General features: G+C 48.2%; 1 protein-coding gene across 6 annotated transcripts in view; it reads right to left on the bottom strand.

The window, feature by feature from the left end:
* RGS3 (regulator of G protein signaling 3) overlaps positions 1-19,933 on the bottom strand; it is a 177,320-nt gene that overhangs the window by 133,406 nt on the left and 23,981 nt on the right. For 4 of the 6 annotated variants that reach the window (XM_019475792.1, XM_059715452.1, XM_014602686.3 and 1 more), the window contains exons 3-6: positions 7,097-7,147; positions 3,292-3,350; positions 2,207-2,301; positions 1,100-1,168 (exon numbers count right to left, since the gene is read on the bottom strand). In XM_019475792.1, the coding sequence (XP_019331337.1) occupies positions 1,100-1,168; positions 2,207-2,301; positions 3,292-3,350; positions 7,097-7,147 (274 nt within the window). Of the gene's footprint in view, positions 1-1,099; positions 1,169-1,773; positions 1,973-2,206; positions 2,302-3,291; positions 3,351-7,096; positions 7,148-18,298; positions 18,422-19,933 lie in introns of those variants that run through there. The other 2 variants (XM_014602689.3, XM_019475794.1) reach the window with 2 other exon arrangements.

Genomic DNA, 19,933 nt, shown 5'->3' on the forward strand with positions numbered 1-19,933 from the left:
TAAAAGCACTTGCTTCTGGAAGGCCTTCTTTCTAAGCAATATCTCCAATAGCTGCGCCTCCTATGGCATCAGGGAGATATTCTTTACTACAGAATGGACTGACTGGGTTCTGTCCCAGGAAGACAACTACCCCACAACACTGCTTTAGCCTGAAACTTCTGAGAGTTCAGGAGGTAAAGGACTGAAGAAACATATCACTGAGCTCAGGCAGCTAATGGGCAGCCGGCACTGGCTGAAGCAGGTCAGGAGGCAGGCAGGGCTTTCCTGGCAGGATGGAGCTTAAAGGACCCAAATACCTTTCCCTTCAGTATTTCTTGGATGCTATAAATCTGGCAAAATCTTCAGGTCTGCTCCACATCTACACATGGGTGGAGTGTGCCATGGTATTAGCTGCTGCTCATGTGAGGTCTGATCACCTGTTATGCAAAGAGCACCCATGATGACACCAGTGTCCACTTGGGGAGGCTATTCTGTAGAAAAAATACTTTCCATAAGCCATGCATAGGAACTTTCAAGCAGCAGACCAGGTAACCAGAGAGCCACCCATGGGCTGCCACAGGCATCAGTGTGGGTAGACACTGGGTGAGCTTCCCCAAGGCAAAATTCTCTCTCAGCCACATTATCCAAAACCGTATGCAAAATGCTGCCCTGGCCCTAGCAAAGTCTTCACTAGGAGTTGAATTTGCTTAAATATCACCCCACTGTAGGGGGATGGGAGAGTCAGAGACAGAACATGGAGCCTTCCAGCAGCCAACAGAAATGGAGGAGCAGTCGGGTCAGGTCAATTAGAAGCCTGCGTGCCACCCCCTGCCCCAAATGAGGAAGCAGATCCAGGACACGTGTCCTCCTCTTCCTGCAGATATCTGCACATATGGCTTGAGAAGACCTGAATGCAATGGAAGGGCTGCTCAAATGAAACAGCAGCAGCCTGCCCTCAGTCTACTCACACAGCAGTCCCTGATGTCAAGGCTGAGCCATGGGACAAAGGGCTCTACAAGAGCTCACATGAAATTAAACAGAGCAGACAGGATGGTTCATTTTCTTAAAGAGACAGTTCTCCAGCATCCCAACCCCAGCCCCATCCTAGCAGCACCTTTACCTGGAATTCCTCTCGCGGTTCCAGACTGTAACCAGAAGACGCTTTTGTTCATCTTCCTCTTGAACTGGGCTGTGACACAAGCCAGAGAAGATGGGATGTGAGTGCTACTCACCCAGAAGTACTAAGCATTTGGGATTTTTAGCATGCTTTTACTGCCACAGTTCTGCCTCCTCAGACACAGGCACTTGCTCCAACCTTTTCTCCACAACCTGTCCCTTGGATCCCACACACATCTCCAAGGCAAGCAGTACAGAGCACAGTCTTCTCCAAAGAGCTGCTGTGCACTCTTTTACCAAAGTGCAAGCTCCAACCCATTTTTATTACATAATAAAGAACTCTTGCTTGCATAGCTAAACAACAAGCCATTTGTTGTCGATACACTACTAGAAGGGAGGTAAACTCTTTAGGGCAGGTGATGAAACACAGCTCAGGTTGCTTAGGGGGAAAAAATCCTACAGGAAGATACATGTTAAGCATCAAAGAAAAAACACACCAAGAAAACCAATAAATCATGCTGTTAAATAATCACTCTGTTGCTGAATTAAATATTTTATGAGTGCAAAGATCTCGCAATAGCAGGTCTGCAAGAGATAATGAGATCTACCGAAATACTACAAGCCAGGGGGCTCCTTTACCATGCAAAGACATGTGAGAGCTTTGGGAAAGCCTTTTACCTTCCTCGTTCATACCGATTCCCCGTTTCATTGCTGGCTCAGTATCTAGGAAATGGAGTTTGTTTCCCCGACTCCATATGGATGTATAGAAGCTACCCAATAAGAAACTCCAAATGGGCAGGAATATTGCTGTCATGCTGTGTATTGACAGCTTTGTGAGCTTCAGCAAAGCTCTGTTCAAAAGTTCAAGGCATTTCAGCTACAAGAAACAGCAAAATAATGTCTGTCACTCCTCATTTCAGTATAAAACCTTGTCATGCATGATGCATGTTTATTAAAGATAATAGTTGAAGAGCCAATGCTGGGTCTTGGCTACAAGAAGCTCACAGAGCACAGCTACTGCGCGAATTCACTTCCAATCCCATTCAGAACACATGCCCAGTTTGGAACACAGCACAATAGGATGGGGCTGCATCTGACCATTCATACTCACAAGAGAAAGTGCTCGTGGAAGACGGGATTTTTGCTGTCCGGCACAGTCTTGGTCTTTTGCCTGCATTTCCGATCAGTGTCCGGTACTATAGACATCTTCATTTGGAGAAACAAATGGCACATTAGCTATCTCTCAGCAAACACAAACTCTGGTGAGTCATTAGCTCATTGGTGCTATAATTATCAGGAGACCTGCAGAACCAGCTGCATGGATGGCTAGGTCTCAAAGAGTGAGTTGAGCCTATGCTGGCCACATTTACAGATCACTTGGGATTGTACATGTCTAACAACAACATGACAAAACTTCCTAGGGTAAAGCAAGCAGGACAAATGCTGCTCATGAGCAAATACTATGGAAAAAATACAAGTTAAATATCAGAAAATCCAGGGGTTGATTTAACAGCCCCTGACCCCTCCCACCAAGGGGTTGGAGACCTGCAGTAGGAGTGCATCATACACCATATTATATGGTGCGTTGCATCATATAATAGCATGCATTTTTGTTCAGTCAGGAAAGAGAGACAAAGAAATGACTTATTCAGGTGTCATCTGCTAAACCTACCCCTAGTGTCTGCGGCACTTTTGCTACTGTTTGCCCAAGGCTGAACTCCTTTCTCCCTTTTCCTTAATCTGCATGATGGAATATTCTTGCAGAAAATAGTGAGCATAGGCACATAATCCTTGTTAACCCAAACCCAAGCAAAAGCCACTCAGCTGGCATCCAACACCATGTGAGCAGTGATGCTGTAGCAGTAAATTCATGGTCTGAGGCTGACAGTCCCACAGGAGCAATTAACACAGTGATTCAGCATCTTGCAAGAGACCAGCTGTCTTCACTCACCTGATGCAGGAAAAGCACTTCACGACAGATCAGTGTCGGAGGAGAGGTCATTCGAGACAAATGGAGAGGTCCATGAAATGGCTGTGACTTGATTTATGCACATCCTCAAACTAGGTGTGGGGAAGGGCGATAGCCCAGTGCATGGTTGGGGAAATATACCTCAAAGCCAGGAAGGGCACCAAACAAGATTGTCCTCACAGCACACACTGAACCCAGAGCTCTGCAGCAACTGCAGAAGAACCCACCTTCACATAAGAATCACACGTCCGGTACTCTTTGCCCATCAGGCCTTTTGCTTCCATAACTAAAAATAAAATTAAATGTGGTTGGAAAAAGACAAGAAAAATAACATCTTCCCCCCGCGCTGCGCTCCAAGAATTCTCTGCTGCCCCGGCACTGCACGCGGACAGCAGGGCTCTTATTTGCTCAGAGCCTGAGGCACAGGATTAAACCAAAGTCTCGCATAGAGGGCACAGGTTGGAAGGTGACCCTCCTGGCAGGCTCCCTGCACGCACCTCCCCAAGCACCATGGGCACCCTGGCAGCAGCGCAGGCTGCAGAGAGAAATGATCAATGGGTGTAGTGTTTTTAAGTAAAACTGTACTACAAATATTGGCATCCTTGAGTGAAGTTTAAGGCAGAAACAGCTCAGCGTCCAGATGACAAATTGCATTTCATGTGCCTGACTTCACACAATTCAAGGGCCCAAGGCACCTTGCCCCAGGGCCAAGTGTATCATCAAGTCAAATATCAAAAGCTCTGTGCTGATCTCAGCTCCGCCTATGCAAACCCAACATTGCTCCACTGACTGCAGCAGGGAGGTGTCATGTTTTCCAGCTGTGTGAGAGAAATCAGAATCTGTCCCCAGGGCACAGATAGTACATGGCAGTCTGTCATGGCTGAGCAAAGGTCATTCAGAACATGCCCAGCAAGGTGGCAGTGCCTTTTGCATTCAGCTGGGAGATGCATGCATTTCTCTTCATCAGAGTTGGGACCATTGGAAAATGCAATGCACAGTGCAGCAAATGCTATGGGAGCAGAGTGGGTTCAGCAAGGACCCACTGTTCTCGCATGCTATTTTCCAAAACTGTGGTTGGGATGGCCCGCCCCAAAGGCTAAAAAGGATTATTGTGTTCATTCACTTTGGCTTCCAGCATCACCAGAGGATCCCAGCCACGGATGTCTTCAGTGACCTCACAAGTTGTGGCTGAGCTGGAGCAGATCTTTTAGAAAGGAATACCCAGTCTTAGTTTAACACCATCAAGTACCGGAGAGTCTACCCTATCACTTGTCAGCTCTTCCAGTGATTAATTGCTCTCTCAACACTGTGTTGAATACACATGCTTTACTTCTAGCCCAAATCTCCCTAGCTTCTACTTCCCTGGATCCTATCCTATCTTTGCTGGGTTAAAGAACTTCCTGCTCTCCCTGCTGTCTGCACATGATGGCTCAGTTTGTCTGTAGGCTCTCACTCAGGGAAGCAAACACTAGTCAAACATATACTAGAATATGCTTGGTGGGATCTCTCATGCAGCCATTGGCTAAGGGTTGGGTGGTCTAGTTATGTGTGGTGGGGCTTCCTCCATGACCCCTGCGGAGCTGGTTACTACCCTCCATGGGAGTGGTACTTGGTTTTCAGCCTAACACTTCTTCTGTACCTTCATCCCACTGAGCCCCTTGGGATTCGGCAGCCCTGCTCCATGGGGATGGAGGGATACTGCCCCTTTGCACCTGGATCCACTTCTAATAGTTTTCTCAGATCAAGGAGAACAAATGTATTCACAGGGGAAGGGGTTTTATTCCAGCTATGACTCAGCTTTTTGCAAACTGAAAAAAAAGATGGGAGTCAGCTGTTTAGCTAAGGGTGGGTGAGTGGGGCACAACCAGCCCCCAGTGCTAACTTAGAACATCCTACTTATGGCTCTGATAGGCGTCAAGGTTAACAACCCAGCACTAAATTCCCTCACTTCAGGAATGAAGAGGTCCCAATATATATATGTGAGACCTCCAATAAAGCAACAAAAGTACCCAACAGTCCTGATCCTCTAAAGGGAAGAGAGCTGCCAAGAGTGGGTCTTTCTGTCCTTCTTTATGCAGCAGAATGAAGCGCTGATGACTCCATTTCAATTTTCTGCCAGGCATCTTTAACATTCTCCAGTGACATGCACTCAGCCCCACTGCTGGGGTTAAGCATTTTGTTCCCCTGAGCCATGTGCACTGCTGTATAGCACTGCTCATCTCTGAAAAGGCATCCAGCAAAATGCATATGACACATTAACATCACTTCAGGGGCTTTCACTCTCCTGTAGCATGAGGACTGCACTGAGGACATGGCTTTGCACTGAATACCATGGTGTCAGATGCACAAAGGCAGTCAGGCATATAAAGATACAGACAGGCACCTAGTAGAAATTAAAGAAGAACTACTCAACAGGTCAGGTGCCCAACTCCCCTTAAAATCCATGGGAGTTAGGTACCTAATCCACTTGACACCTATTTGCATCTTAGGTACTTGACTCCCCTTGTAAATCCCTCTCTGACATACTGGCAGCTGCTGTGGAATCCAGTGGTTTCAAGAAGAGCCTGCTGGGCACTGCAAACCCCTTTCCACCACCCCACTGCACTTTATGTTCAGCAGTGGCTGGTAAGCATTCAGGAGAAGTGGGGATCACTCAGCCCCTCCCAGCACAGTGCCCCATTTCAGTGCAGCACAGGCCAGCAAGACCCTTGAGGTAGGGTGGAACGAGCTCTGGGGGTCATACTATTTGAGGCTAAAGAGCACAATGCCTGCACTATCAAGTGGAAGAGTTGGGGGCTTGTACCCCCACTCCCAACTGAAGCCCCATGCAGTAGCAGCATAGTCAGCCTACACGGAGAATGAGGACAGCAGCACTCCAGCGAGGAAGCCAGCTCCTCTTTCATGCTCCAGAGGGTTTGATAGAGCCCACTGGAATCAAAGCGGTTTGGGAAACTGTGCTGTAGCTGTAATGTTAAGCTCAGTGATTCTGGCTCCTGGGGGGAACAGAGGAAAGGAAAGGGATGGACAGAGAGTGGTGTGTAGACAAGCAGGCAGAGAGGGAGGAACTCTGGCTCTGCTCTCAAGAGTTAACCCCAAGCTGGTCGGTAATGGATTTGCAGCCATCACTGTTAGAAAGTTTAGTGCCAGTAAATGCCCTGGGTGCTGTCAGAGACCTAAAGCATAGCCTCATCCCACCAGGCTCCCATACCAGGTCCATGAGTGTGCCAGCCAGAAAGGGCCCCTGTATCGGGGCTACCCTGGATAGGTCCTGCAACTGCAACACTGTTGACTCACTCATGGGAGAAGTGAGGTATGGTACAAACCAGGAAGGTCCTGCCAGGAATGAACCTGCTTCACCTGGTTAAATAACCTGACTAGAGCAGGGTCAAGGAAGGTAAAGGGCAAAGCACTGCTCTCCTCACACAATGCAGACCCCACTGATGAGACTGTACAGACCCCCCTGTTCTGCCCCACAGTGCTCTGTCCCTTCTTGCACTGGCTGTGCCATGTATAAAGGTTGAGGAGCCTATTGCCACCTTAGCAACAGGGTTGCCCCTTCCAGGTCCAATAGCACACTCTCATGGCAGAGACCCCCCAGGAGAGCTGGGTGCAACTCTTCAGGGAGCAGGGAATTCAATAGGCAGAAACAGGCAGTTTTGGGGCCACCAAATCTATTTGCAAATTTGAATCAAATTTGGCAAATGGCATTAGCCAAAAAAAAAAAAAAGGAAGGGAAAATCAGAAGAGACAAAACATCTTGACTTTTCCTTTTAAAATAATATTTGCATTTTGAGACAGGCAGCATTTTCAAACAATGGAGTTAAAAATGATTAAATAACCTAAACAAGAAAAGTTTCAATCCACCCGCAATGGAAATGTTCACTCCCAGCAGCGGACCCCAGTGTATAGCACTTGGGCCTCTGCAAGACCCCACAGAGGGTGTCCTCTCCAAAGCTGGTTTCATCTGTGCTAGTGATTGTAACTGGGTGCTGTGGCACCATGTCGAGTTCAACACAACCAAGTAATACTTACTGTGCAGCATGAGACACCTGCCCTGCACATCGATGGACAGCTTCAGCTGACCTGAGGGCAGAAAGCGAAAGGAGCAGGTAAGGGAGCTGATGTGGAACTCATCCTTGGAGATTTCCCACCAAATAGGCTTCAACAGCCTGACTGGCCAAAGACAGAGAGACCCCCTCAATACACACAGTTTCATCCTACGACCAGCTTCATCCCAGCCTCTCTGCAGCAGTTGCACAATGTGCTGCCTACTCCTGTCTCTGATCGTAAAACAGGGATTATAATACTTGACATTCCCACAGTTCCTCTGTCCCAGGTCCCATGTAAAAGAGTGGACCTAACATGCTGGTTAAGGACTAGTGGCGTATCATGCTGTGGAGACATGGCGTGAATCAAAGCCAGTAGGTGCTCCTAGAGCAACTGCACCCACACAGCCATGTTTCTGAGCTGTTTCTGATTTGTAGCCAGTGCCAAGCTAAGGGGGAGCAGAGTTTGAGAGCAGAATATGGCACAGAGCAAGCAGTGGCCAGAGGGAGTAGAGGACTGAGAGGTTCAGACCAAAACAATTGGTTCCGAGTCCTGGTGGAAGAAAGGCCAATTCCTTAGAGCACTGCTTTGTCCAGGAAGCCAAACCCAGACATGTCCCAGCAGCACTGGGAGCACAAGACCAGGACATGGATGCTGTTCAGAGAGAGGAGGAGCTGAAGCCAGCTGCCCTCTCCAGCCAGATGCCACGCAAACACCTCCAGCCCTGGCAGACAAAACATCTCCCATTGTTCAGGCCTACACTTCTCCAGCCACATGGAGAGGAGCAGATGGCAAGGGCCTGGCCTCTTGCCCGCCCACAACCTCAAGACAGGAACATCTGCTAACATTATTACCATCACAAAGCAGTGGGGCTTGTCCCCAGTGAGAAAGCCCAGAGTTTAATCAGTCAAGTTCACTTTACTAAGAAAGAGATGTGAAGCCTCCCCAGCTCTAAGCCCCACATGCTGGCAGAGTGGCCAGTGCACAGCTAGGACAGTGCAGAGGGTCTCCTGTGTATGCGGCAGATCGCTGGGTCATGGCTTCATTGAGTATCCTGACCATTCCAGTCTGGGGACTGAAGCATCAGCCTCAGAGAGACCTGGGAGAAGAAGCAACGCAAGACATGCGCATACGCAACCAATGCCCACAAGGAGAATGCACCAGAGCAGAGCCAGGGCCATGGTACAGCAGGCTGCATTAGCTCTATGTACCCAGGTCGTGGCATCTTTCATTCCAGCATCTCACTCTGCTGGCAGCAGTACCAACCACAGCACTTAGCATCCATATGGCAGATGACTTGTTATTGCTACCACTCTGCCAGTCATTAGTCACAGCCCCATTGTTCAAAGAGAGAACAGAGAGCCCCATCAATGACAACTAACTTTAACACCCCCTTTTGGCTGGATTTGCGACTTCCAGACTTCTGAAGATGCTTCCAGCAGCCCCATGAGTTGCAATCAGCTCTTTTTTGGGCCTTGCCAAGCTAACAGGGGTCCACTTGGCATGCAGAAGCCAATTTGGCCTGAGAGGCTTTTTACTCCTAGACAGCAAACTAGTGACACTGCCATCCCAAGCAAGCAGCCTGGGCATTGCTCCCATAATCATCTGCCTGCTGCACCGTGGGGGGTGGCATGTTGCCATTGCTGGGGTTGGTACACCATGCTTTCCAACTGTCACAAATGTTCAGGCTGTTTCCTGTGACCAACTGGAGGCTTCTTGGTGAGCTGTTATGCATTGGGTCTCATAGCCTGTGGGGGTCGTGACAAGAATAGCACAGTGTTTGCCCACAGAGAACAAAAGTGGCCATTTTTACCATGCCCATCACAGCAAAGGCAAATACTCCCCACTGCCCGAAAGACAGTAGTGCAGGTGCTGGCCTCCCTAAAGGGTAAAACAAAGGCAAGGGCTTACCTGTGGGGGAAATGGCACTTAACATTACACTTCCTGCTTCCCCAAGTCCCATACTGCATCAAAGGACAGGGACCAGAATGCAGCTGTGTGCAGAAGTGACCCCAGTGCCAAATGCAAGTCAACGCCACGGTAGCAGCAATGGAGCAAACACACAATGCTTACAGCAAACACACAGCCTTATACAGGCACATGTCACTCCACTCTGGAGTAAAGTTATCCATCAGGAAATGGGAGTAACGAATCTGTAGTGGTCCCCTGTCCACACCCTTTGTCAATGCATCTGGGAGCAGCTGTTTGCTCAATACAACCTGACTCTGCCACCATTGCCTCTTAGTGGCCAGGTGCTATAAAAGTACCAGCTGCAAGCAGCTACAGTAGCTTGGAGTCATAATCTACAATGAAGCAGCAGCAAGTTCTGGCCAGGTTGTACCTTAAGCAAGCAAAAATCAACACAACCACTCTGTGCAGGAAGAGCTCTGGGATCCTGGACTAAAAAAATCATTGGATAAGTCACTTGCCCTCTCTACACTGTGACTTCACCATCTGTAAAACAGAAATAATGAAATTCTTCATCCATGTAAAGTGCTTCGAGAACTCGGGATGAGAAGCCTGATGTTATTAAAAGCTGACATTAGTCAGACACCACAATGTTTGGGAGTTACCATTCTTAAGAGCTGCTAAATGCCACGTACCCCAGAAAGGATCCTTGAGTGGGTTTGATGCTCTGGGTGGATTCCCAAGGGCCACAGGGATCTCTAAACAGGTAGTTAAGCCAGCTGTAAGGTTCTTGACATTGCCAGGGTGAGAGCAGATGGGCTAGATAGACAAGATTTGGCTCCGGGAACTTTCTAGTTACTTTTCTCTGGAGATCCTCCAATATTTCATTCCCATCTAGGTATACGTGGAGTATGAGAAAACTCTACCATAAAGCCCTGGGCTAGATCCAGACCAAAAGACTAATTTCACTCAGTTCCTTAAAAGCCCTGAAAATATGTTGTTGTTTTTGTTATTTAAATTTATATCCTACTCTATCCAGAAAGGCTCAGAGCAGCTTACAGTAAGCGACAAACAAGCTCATTCCCCAAATGACAGCCCATTCTAATTGTTCTGTGTTGAGCTGAAACATATTTTTTTAACATTTTTCATGAACCAAAAAATGGGGGGCAGGGGGTGGGGGGGACTAACTTTTAACCAAATGTAATGTGTCAAAACAGACTGCCTCATTTCATTTTCAAGCTTAATTTTCCTTTAAATACAACTGAAGTCTATTCAAACCAAACATCCCTTTGCATCAAAGAGTTTTGTTCTGGAAGTGTTGAAATAAACCATTTTCACTTTTTTTTTTCAGAACTTCTCTTAGGATTTTTTATTTCAATGAAAATTCATTAGTGAACTCAACACAAATTTGCAAGATGTTTCAATCAGCCCAAATCTAATTTTTTTCAGTAAAAATGGGACCACCAAAAATGTCACCCAGCTCTGGTTCTGACATATCACCTTAACTCAGTTGTTCTCAAACAGTGTGCCACAGCATCATGGGGTGTTACTAGACCTTTTCAAGGGTACAGTAGTGCCACCACTGTGGTCACATGAAACTGCCCCACATACTACGTTTCCAAGAGGGTGAACTACTACTGCCTTAGCCACTTAAATCAGCCCTAAATCTGACTCATACAGGCATCTAGTTAACCAAAGTGCTTGCAGCTTTGGTATTATAGCTTCTGCTTGGCTCCGATGTTGCAGGTGCGGGTGAGACAGGGAGAGAAGCATAGAGTCGGGGTGCAGACAGAAAGAACACTTGAACCATTCAAAAAATGTTACTGATTGGGAACCAGTGCACAGAGAAAACACCAGATTTTATCCCAGCTAGTGTAAATCAGTGCAGCCCTATTGAAGTCAATGTTTATTTACTCCAGCTGAGCATTTGGCCTTTGGTGTTTAACATGCTACCAGAACAAGCCCAGCCTTTGGACCCCCACTTTAACCCTTTTCCTATCTTCAGATCTCTGAAACCGTGGGAACAATCTTGTTGTTCCACAATTAACATTTAACAATGGTTATGCTGTGAAAGCAAAAGGATCCCATCTAACCAAGCGTGACCAGGAGTCAGCCTGCTAATGAATGGGGCCCGCAAGGAGAAAGGAAGCTTTTGTGCAAGGATAACTTTGGGGGAGTGGGGAGAGGAAGAGCATGTGAGAGAATCAGACCGAGGAGTGGCTAAGGGGGATCTCATCTCCCTGAAAGAGCATGTGGCACTCCTACATCCTGGGCTGAGCTGAAATAGAGCTTGAAGCAGATAGCAAGGGTGCAGCAGAGGTGAGAGTTTTTAAAGTCATTTGAGGTTCATTTTCTGCCCACTAGCAACAGTCTATAAAGGAGTACTCCAAGTAGGCAATGGTCAGAGGAGCAGAGCATGGTGTGCTGAGGCACCTAGTTGGTTTGATTATGCTGCATGCAATTATACAACCACTATCTATCATTATTGGTTTATCATAATAATGAAGGCCCTGTTTCACTGGGTGCAACACAAGTACTTAACAAACAGAGAGGGGAAGGACAAAAGCAATGCAACAAAGGCACTGAGCTTTATGGAAAGTGTTAACCTCCCTCTAGTGCATTAGAGATTGATCCCAGTGGTCTCATCCAGTGTGAAAAGCCTTTTCATCCTATAGGGAATGGGCTGTAATGCTATAATGATCTCTCAAAACAGATTTTTCCCAGCCTTGCTCTAGCCGCTGGGATAAACTTTAGCTGTAAATGGATGCTTAGGAGACAACTGAAGCTGAATTTGAGGATAGAGTCTCTTGAACTAGGGAGTGGGATTCCAAATGGCTTATATGATCCTTGCAGTGGGATCCCCAGCCCTTACCAGCTTGGTACTGGTTTCAGCAACCCTAGGGGGTTGGAGCTGTGAAATGACTTCTGTTTCTGGGAGGAGTCTGAGAACTGGTGGTGCCAGAGCCTGAGGAAAGGATTTGTTAAACAAACAAAACTGCAGCCACACAGAAATAGGGTTTCAGTGGAGGCATTAATATTTTCTCAGACAGGCAGTCTGCTGCTCTTCCCACTAATCTCTGCTGGAAGGAAAGGCAGCCCCTTTCCTTGCAGTGAATGCTGAAAACTCTTGTAAACTCTTCAAAAAAAAAAAAAAAAAATCAAGGCACAAGGAGCCAATTTTGTTGAGTTTCCCCCGATTGACGGGATGTGTTCAAGGGCTGCATTTCCACCCACCTTCAAATCCGCAGAGCTAGAGATGGCTAAAAAAAAATGGCTCTGTGCCTTGTTTTCCATGTTCCTTTTGCACAGAGCAATGAGGCTTTCTGCACCGGTCCCTAAAGGGTGAAGTTTTCTTTGAAAAAGTGTGGTTCCTCATCTCTCTGCGTTTACAAAGGTGAGCCTTGTCTATCCTTCCAGCCCCAATGGATAACCATGAAGCACCAGGCCTGTGCTTGCACTAGGAAAAAGCTAGAGGGACTTTTACAAGGAACAGCTAACACAAGCCAACTGTAACATCCTAGTGGAGTAAGGAAGAGGGTAGCTGGATCTCAACAAGCAAGGAAGCAAGAGCTGATTACATGTTAGGGAGAATTATCAGCCTTCAGATCCTTTGAGATTTGATTTTTGCGCATGTTTTTAGCTCCTGTTTAACACAAATGCTTAGGAGCTGTGAGGTCTGTAGGTAAAGAGTTGCACCCCGCTCCAGACCCAAGACAATCAGACCTGGACTGTGGGAGCCTCCCTTCCATTGCTTGCACCTGCCAAGGAGCCCTCCAGCCCCAACAGGATATTCAGCCTGGTCACACCTAGTCCCTTTTTTCAGTCCATCTGTATCCATCCCAAAAGCACAAATTCTTCTAGGTCAACTTTAAACAGAAATCATTTGTAGCAGTGTCCCACCAGCATACTCTCATCTCAGCACCAAGCCAGCCACCACAGGTATCCTCATTCAAACATGCTTGCATGTCGTTGAGAATAACAGTTTCATGATACCACTCAGTCAATGCTTGATTCAGAGAGAACAGCTACCATCTCTACTAGTGTTGTGAACCACCCCTCATGATTTCAGTAAGTGTCACTAGTCTCAGGGTATTTCATGTTTGTAAAGTGCCAGCTCCTGGAGTCAATGAGATTATGGGAGAATTTCAGTCTTCATTTACAAAAATGAAATTTTCTGGCCTTCAGTTTGCAGAGGAAAGCTGAACAGAGCCATCCGGATGCATCTCAAGGTTCAAAACCCAAAAGGCCCACAAACATGAATAAAACATCATTAACTATTGAATCTTGTGATTTTCAGGTAAGCTTCTGCTTTTTGGGTCTGACTCACAAAACTGGAGTTCTTGGGACTAACAGTTCTGGGTATGTCAATGGGAGCACCGCCACACCTTGCCATCCTGGACTGTGGCCCTGGCCTCAAGATGGGGTGGGAAGGGAAGGGCAGCAGTGATTCGGAGTGAGTGACTGAGTTCCCTATGGAGGGAGATGTCCCGGCAGACGAGTAGAGTTCCCCCTCTGCTTCCAGCTGGTAAAGGCAGGAATTGCATGATTTTCTGCACTGAATTTTGACATTTTTTTTTAACCTTTTAAATTGGACTGTGCTGCTGTGAAAAGAAAAAGGTACAGCATCACTGAATCTCAGTATGGAGAATCTGCACTGCCTCAAGGAGAAAAAAGTCACCCCTCTATGTATAAAATAAGCAACAGCTGAGATTGTTAAGGCCCCAGGAGAAGTCAGACTAGTGGGGGGCTTGTCATGCACATATGCATACAGAAGTACATGCACACTTTCTTTTAATGCTTTCCTTATATCCATCCTAAGCTCCCTTGAGAAGAGACTGCCATTTCCCCACAGGTGCCTGCTGCTCTGTTCCGGGACTGCAGCAACTCATCACAGGAAATAAGCAGCCAAGAATGCCTTTGGACATGCTTCCCCCCAAAGAGGCCTATTTGACACATATTGGGAACATGGACCAAACAGAGTCAGGAGGCTGTGGTGTTTCCAAGCAGATCGCACACCAAAGCTTGGTCCCCAGCACATCAGACAGCCTAGGTACCCATTTGCCCTCATTTTCTCATGGAATAGTTTGTTCAGCTCCTTCTATGAGTATTTCTGCACCTATTCAAAACCAAAAAGATGGATCCAACATGGCAGCTGAGGGAACTGAGAGGGTCCAGAGGAGGGCCACTCGCAGGATCAAGGGGCAGCAGGGCAGGCCCTACGAGGAGAGGCTATGGGACCTGAACCTGTTCAGTCTCCACAAGAGAAGGCTGAGAGGGGATCTGGTGACCATCTATAAACTTACCAAGGAAGACCAGCAGGGAACAGGAGCGACGCTGTTCCCCCGAGCACTACCAGGAATAACTAGGAATAACAGCCATAAATTGACTGAGAGTAGGTTCAGGCTAGACATCAGGAGGCACTACTTCACAGTCAGGGTGGCTAGGATCTGGAGCCAACTTCCAAGAGAAGTGGTGCTCACTCCTACCCTGGGGGTCTTCAAAAGGAGGCTGGATAATCACCTAGTCAGGGTCAGGGTCATTTGACCCCAGCACTCTTTCCTGCCATGGCAGGGGGTCGGACTTGATGATCTGCTCAGGTCCCTTCCGACCCTACCAACTATGAAACTGGAATGGCCTGCAGTCCTGACTGCACGGTAACACTCCAGCGAGGGACAGACATTACACATAAACTGGTTTAAGTGATCAGAAACTGGTTTAAACCACCTGTAACAGAACATACGTTCAGTGCACATTAACCAGTTTGAAAATGGCTGAAACTGGTTTAAGATAAACCTGCTTAAATGTAGTATCAGACTTAACTGATTTGGGTCAAACTGCTTTATGCAATTTGGGTCAAACTGCTTTATGCAATGTCTGCCCCAGGCCCCTTGCTGGTTTAAGATACACCAGACACCTCCAGCATCCCAGCATGCTCTCTGGGCTGGGTGGGGCTCTCTCCTCCACAGCGGGACTGGCCCCACTCCTCTGCTCCCTGGCTGGAGCTCTGGCAGAGACTTGCAGACACAGCAGAGTCTGCTGGCTTCCCCGTACCCCCCTCCTCCCACCCCCTCACCATTCTCTGCTTAAGCAGGGATCCCTTCTTCCTCTCTGCCACAGCACGGACCACAGCCAGCATGTGGTATGCTAGCTAATGCTGTGTAGGGCTCCAGCAGAGACTGCAGACACAACAGGGTCTGCCTGGCTTTCCCCTGCCCTGCTCCACTTCACTGCTCAAGCAGGAAATCCCTGCCTCCCTCCCTCCCATCTCCCGCAGCATGGACCCCAGCCCCACAAACCCTAGGCATGTGGTATGCTAGCTAATGCTAAGAGGCATCGACGTATGTGTCTCTCTCCAATTTAACTGGGGCAGGCAGACAAAACAGAGACTGCTTAGGGCAGTTTGGAGCTAATCAAGAGGTCAGCCAGTAAGCTGTTTAAGAAGTCTGAAGTTATGGAGAGAGGCCATTGTTTTGCTAATCAGGTGATAAAGACTGATATCACTATCAGTCCCTGCTAGCTTGCTTGCCTGTCAGTTTGCTGCAGGCAGTATGACGAAGCAGGGAAGGAGACTGAAAAGCTCCGTACCATCAACAGATGCATGCACTGCACACCCCGCATCCCCCTTGCTTCAGAGTGCTAACCCAGGCCTGGGGACTAGCAACACTTCCACCCTGTGAGCAGCCAGCAGGGAAAAGCCTAGGACCTGTAGGCAGACCTCCATAATGAGAGTCCTGCCACAACCCCCTCAGCTCAGCTCCCTGCTGAAGGGAAGGGTAGGCTGCTCTAGCGCCCCCCAGCTTCTAGCCTGAGCCACTGCAGGCATGTGCCTGAATTTCCTCAGTCCAGAGAGAATGTCTGTCCGGTTTCAAACCAGTTCAGCCTAGCCAGGTTTGACTAACCTGCAAAGACTGAATCAATTCAGGCTCAGGCTTTTTGAATGTCTGTCCCTAGCCTTCATGCAGTGCTGGGCTGACATCAGAGCACGAAAGAAGAGAAGGTGATTGGTGCCAAGCCCAAGCAAGATGGAGGGCTGGTTGGAGACAGAAGGAAGCATCACTGCTGTTTTGTGCATTTATTTCTGGTGGATACTGGGAACCAGGCAGAGGCCATAAAGCAACACCCAGGTACCAAGAACTAGCAACTGCTACCAGCTGGGAGTTCCACAAGTCATGGGCCACATCATGGCAGATTCCTACCTCACTGTCACACAGTCCTGCTTGCATTTGTACTACTGGCATCTCAAGGCCCATTAGCAAATCAATACTGTGGAGGAGCACCTGGCCCAGCCAGTGGGTCCTTTGGACATGAGGGTCAGTAGTAATAAAGGGGGAAACACCAAGCAGTATGCTAGGGCTTACAGCCAATACTTGTCTAAAAGGATCTTTAATTCCCACCCTAGCTGTGGTTTAACCACCTCTTCAGTAAGCAGGGGCATCTTTACACGTGCTCCAGGGATGAAGGTCCACTTTAATTGGAGCAGCTCTCAAGAGCTGCTCTAATTAAAGCACCCATACCATGTTGTATATTCAGTGTCCCGCACTTCAAAATTTTGGTGGAGGCACTTTAACTAAATGTCATTCTAGCACGGGGACACTGAATACATTAAACGCCTTTGCTGGAGTGTGCTAATTAGCACACTCCAGCAAACTTGATTAATCGAGTCTGCTCCAACACAAAGTAATTACAGCACATCCTGCACATCTACTGGCACCCCAGAAGCCTCCTTAAGCAGAACAGGCCCAAGCCAGACCATCTGAAACAGCAATACAGCATCTGTGCTGGGTACAGGATGGGGACTCGCTGTGGTACTTGAATCAACAGCCTTCCAGCTCTATTTCAGATGTGAGCAAACACATGGACCAACACTATCCTTAGCTCACTAGAGCGCAGCCCAACCTCTCACCTGCATGCAGAGTTTGCCTATATTCTCTTCTTGGATTAATGTTCTCCTCACCTACAGGTCCTGTAAAGTTTATGGTCCTTTTAAGAAAGCTCTTCTTTCAAAGAGCAACCTAATATCCCCAGCCAAGCAGATGCTTCCTTAAGCAGGGGTTGGAGTGAAGAGCACAGATTGGTATGTAAGGGTAAAAATAATTCCAGGCCTACAGATCTCTGCAGCCAGCAATTCCTGAGCTAGGGTGAACCCAAGCAGAAGCCCAGCTAAAAGGAATTCATGCATTTTACAGCTTGGAAATGCAAAACAGAGGAGCCCAAACAAGCAATGGAGCCTCAGGCAGCATTCTCCACTTGCAGCACATCCAGCCTCTCAGTGACTACCTGCAGCATACAGCTGCTGACCCTACTCAGCCATATACAGAGACAACAGAAAGAGGTGCATTACAACCCCCAGATTAAAAACTATATGGGAAGCTAACACCCTATCATCATCCTTTCAAGGTCTTTAGACCCAGACCAGGGGGAAGGGGAGCACATGTGTCTGCATGGAGACCCCCTAACCCCAGATCCTGAAATTACAGAGTTTCTAGCACAAAGGACACCATGATGGCAAAGAAGTACATGTACTAGTGGGACACACGCCTGAGCCCAGTTATGAATCGGGGGTGCATTGGCACATAACCTCCAGCACAGCTCTGGCAGTTCCTGGCTCTGGAAATGACCAGCAACATGCTGGGGAGTCTCCAAACCTGCAGAAACAAGGCTTGGTCCAAATCAGAGCCTTCTTTCAAAAGAGGCAAAGAGGGAGCAAAGTGAGCAGAAGGGAGGGCCTTGGCTAGCACTTCCTCAGCTTTGTCCCTACCTTGAGACCTCCGCCATTCCCGGAGCGTGACAAGAATCCCCCAGCAAGGCAGGCAGGAGAAGTACCCCACAATCTACAATGCCAGGGCCCTGCACCCCAAACTCATAAGGGAAAATCAAAGTGACCCCCAACTACAGGTAGCCTTACCGAGACCCCAGCCTCACTGAGCTCTCTGCACCGGGGAATCCTCAGCCTGGCTGAGTCAACGATCCATTGATTAGTCTCCAGCCCAGTGAGGCAGAAATAAAAAGGTCGCCACTTTACAGAGGCGACTTGGCCTGAGCAGCTTGTTGCACGGAATGGCTTTAAATCTAAATCCTAGAAGCTGCCTTGGATTCAAAGGGGCTGCCATGGCGTTGGCTGAGAATTACTACAGCCCAACAGATCACTCTGCAAAACAGCCACCTGGCTGCACTCCTAGGAGCCCAGCGTGCCCCCAGCCCGCTCACACTGATCCGTCCCTCCATGCCAATGCCACCACCCGTGGCCCAGCTGCTGCCCCCACTGGACTCGCCACTTACCAAATGTTGTGAGGTAGAAGGAGGAATCCAGGTGGGCAGCCTGTCTAGCACAGAGCGAGACTCCGTGGACAGTGCTGTGCTCCATGGCCGCCTGCCTCTCTAATTAGCCTGTAATTGGAGTCCTCGGTGTCGCTTTCCAGTAGCCTCAGCTGCTGTTTAACATGGAGAGGGCTGCAGGCGATAGAGGGTGAGGGCAACAGGCTTCACAGGGAGCCTTGCCTCTAACCGCCATGTATTTGAATAGTACAAAGGGCTCTGGGCTCCCATTGGCCCAGACGGATTTGAATAGCAAGCTGTACCTGACTGAACAAACAGGGCTTCAGCTGCACGCTGCAACACATGCACATGCAGAAGTATGCACGCACACAGTAACGTATACACACGCACATGTACACACATGCACACAGATACCAACACACATTGACATGCTGAAAGACACACTGGCTAACATGCACAAAAACACTCACACAATTTACACAGCAAGACAAGTGTACACAATGATACACCCACCCACACCACACATGCACTTATATATATGTGCCTACTGACATACACAAATATACACATCACATACATTTACTGATCCAGAGACAGATACATTTGCATACCCAGATGCGCACACTCCCATTGACACACATGCTGATACACACACACTGACATATTCACAAGCAGTAACACTGGCTTTTCCCAGCTCCAAAGCAGGTGCCACCTCCTGCTCCCCACTCTCAGTGACATCCAACTCCTCTGCTGTGCAGGGAGTTACCCAGATCTCCGTAAGAGTAGCAGAGCAGCTCACCTCAGGCTCTCCCATCTTCTACACACAGCATTGCTCTGGCCACTTCTCCCAGACTGCTGCCCAGATCTGTCATGCCTTTAAGGCCAAGGGCTGTTTAGCAGGTAGCTGTGTAATCACTTTCCTCCCATTAGGACAGTCTGGAAACAGTAAAAGTAGAGCAATCTGGCAGCATTTCTTTTTCTCTGCCTGTTCAGGGCCATACCATGTCAGTACCCAGGACTACTGAAGCAAGTAGATTTTCCTTGGAGATGTTTAGAGCAAGGAGTTCCAAAACTTTCACACCTAAGCACACTCTGACAGCAATATTTTAAACTCACCTTCTGCAGCCATTTGCACAAGAAACTAGAGACTCACCCAATCTGGGAACAAAACCAGAAGCATGTGATTTATGACCAATCCCACCTTGGCAGCACAGTGGAGTAGCATTTGTAACGAGTACCAGTGTAATAGCAGATGGAACGAGGATGCAGTCTTCTGTGATGACTGCTAATTCAGACTACAACTCCAGAAAACTCTCAGGGGGCTGCAGTGCAGGGGAAGAAAGAAGAGGGAAGCAGACTGTAAAGGTATGCGCAGTAGTAGTGAGAAGAAGAGGACAGTGTTTGCACCCCCTGCCTGTGGTCCTACATAGAAGGAGCGCACAGTGGAGCTTGGGATCCCACTGGCTTGGTCAGCTAAGATTGTGTGGAGTGAAAGAGCTGGCCTCCAACTGGGGGAAAGAGTGCTGCTGTTTGAGCACCCAGGGACTAAAGGCTTGATTGCGGGACACTTCCAGAGGTGTACGGGAAATTAAGGTACTGAGTGTATATTGCCACCACTGTTGACATTCCTTTGCCTTT

This window comes from Alligator mississippiensis, chromosome 12, assembly GCF_030867095.1.
Source record: "Alligator mississippiensis isolate rAllMis1 chromosome 12, rAllMis1, whole genome shotgun sequence".
Lineage (NCBI taxonomy): Eukaryota > Metazoa > Chordata > Crocodylia > Alligatoridae > Alligator > Alligator mississippiensis.